Source organism: Myotis davidii, unplaced genomic scaffold (genome assembly GCF_000327345.1).
Source record: "Myotis davidii unplaced genomic scaffold, ASM32734v1 scaffold693, whole genome shotgun sequence".
NCBI classification, from domain to species: domain Eukaryota; kingdom Metazoa; phylum Chordata; class Mammalia; order Chiroptera; family Vespertilionidae; genus Myotis; species Myotis davidii.
Window position 1 is genome coordinate 78,192 of NW_006284939.1, and position 1,445 is coordinate 79,636.

At 63.4% G+C, this 1,445-nt stretch overlaps 1 protein-coding gene across 1 annotated transcript in view; it reads right to left on the reverse strand.

Annotated features, from left to right (window-relative positions):
• Nucleotides 1-593: 593 nt before the first annotated feature.
• TMEM129 (transmembrane protein 129) overlaps nucleotides 594-1,445 on the reverse strand; it is a 3,022-nt gene continuing 2,170 nt past the window's right edge. The window contains exon 4 of the mRNA XM_006755209.1: nucleotides 594-855. Within this exon, the coding sequence (XP_006755272.1) occupies nucleotides 594-855 (262 nt within the window). The remainder of the gene's footprint in view (nucleotides 856-1,445) is intronic.

A 1,445-nucleotide genomic window follows, 5' to 3' on the forward strand; every position in this document is an offset into this window, starting at 1 on the left:
CTGGGTGCAGCAGCAACATGGCGCTTGGCCCCCGGGAGCCGGAGCCGCAGCCCCACAGGACACCGGCGGCGGAAGCACGGGATGGAGGGAGGCCCTGCCTGCCGACCCCGCCCGGCGCCGGCCGCAGCCCCCTCGACCACAACGCGCTCGGGACCCCCGGGAATGGGCCTCTGAAACCCCCACCCAGGTTGGAAGTCAGAGGGCGGTTCTGACAGCACCTGCTGCTATTTTTAAGATGGCTTCTCCTCCAGCTCCCAAGGCTTGAATATCGGGGGTAAATACTTCCCTTAGAGAAAGCGCGTTTAACTTCAGGCTAATATTTTATTAAGTACTGTACCACTTGGCTACAATAGACTCGTCTTTATGAAATTAACTTTCTTTTGTAGTAAAACCCTTCCTGGGCAGCATCTGAAATTCCTGGCCGAGGCTGGGCGTGGTCCTGGCTGCCTCCTCCAATACCTTCACCTGCTGAGCACCCCAAGGCCCACAAATTCTCTGCTCCCCGGGCCCTTGGGTTCGGCGTGGCCTTGGGTGAGGTGGGCCAGCTGGGTCCATCACCCCTGCTTAGATGACCAATTTTAGGGGGTTTTGGGTCACGAGTCTGAGGCTCCAGCAGCCACGCCTCCCAGAGCTGGGTCCTGGCACTGCCCTTTTGCCACCCCACCAGGAACTGGTAAGACACCCTCTGCCTTGCCCACGGGCATGTCCCCTTCCGAGCCAGGTGGGCCCGTGGGGCTGTGCCCGGTCCTGTGCTTGCGTTCTGACCAGCCTGTGGTGCTCAGTGCCTGCGGCCGGGAAGCTAAGGTGTGGCTCTTCCCTGGACCTGGGGCAGCAGAAGGCACGTAGGTAATGACCCTCCGGGTGGAGTGGCCCCAGGAGCACACAGCTGAGGGAAAGGTGACGGAGCAGCCAGTCTGGTGCCCAGCGCCCCATGGGAAGCCCAGGGTCAGCATGGACAGGAGGGGTACTTCCTGGAGGCATCCAGGGGCGGCCACCAGAAAGCCCCAGGTGGTGCCTCACCTGGGGTGGCAGCTAGGTCTCCCCTCCACTGTCAGGCTCTGCCCCAGGTCCTCCGAGCAGCCTCCATGGGGCCAGCAGCAGGACTCACCACAGCCTGTCCGGATGAATCTGGGTCTGGTGTGTAACCACGGGGCAGGTGGGCTCCATACAATTAAGGCAGGTGGCCCAGGTGAGGCCACCTGGGACACTCTGGGGTCTCCCAGACGGCTCAGGGCCCAGAATACTCAGGAGATGGGCCCAGGCCGCGTTCTGTGACCTTACCCACCCGAACCCAGAGGAGTGGGGAATGCAGGCAGAGCCCCGAGGCCCGTCCCACAGCCCTGCCCGCACTTCACAGAGAAGCTCTACACAAGCCCCCGTCCTCGTGCAGCTGGGAAAGCAGCCCCGGCCGCGCCCTCGCCCTGGCCCTGCCCGCTCAGCCCACG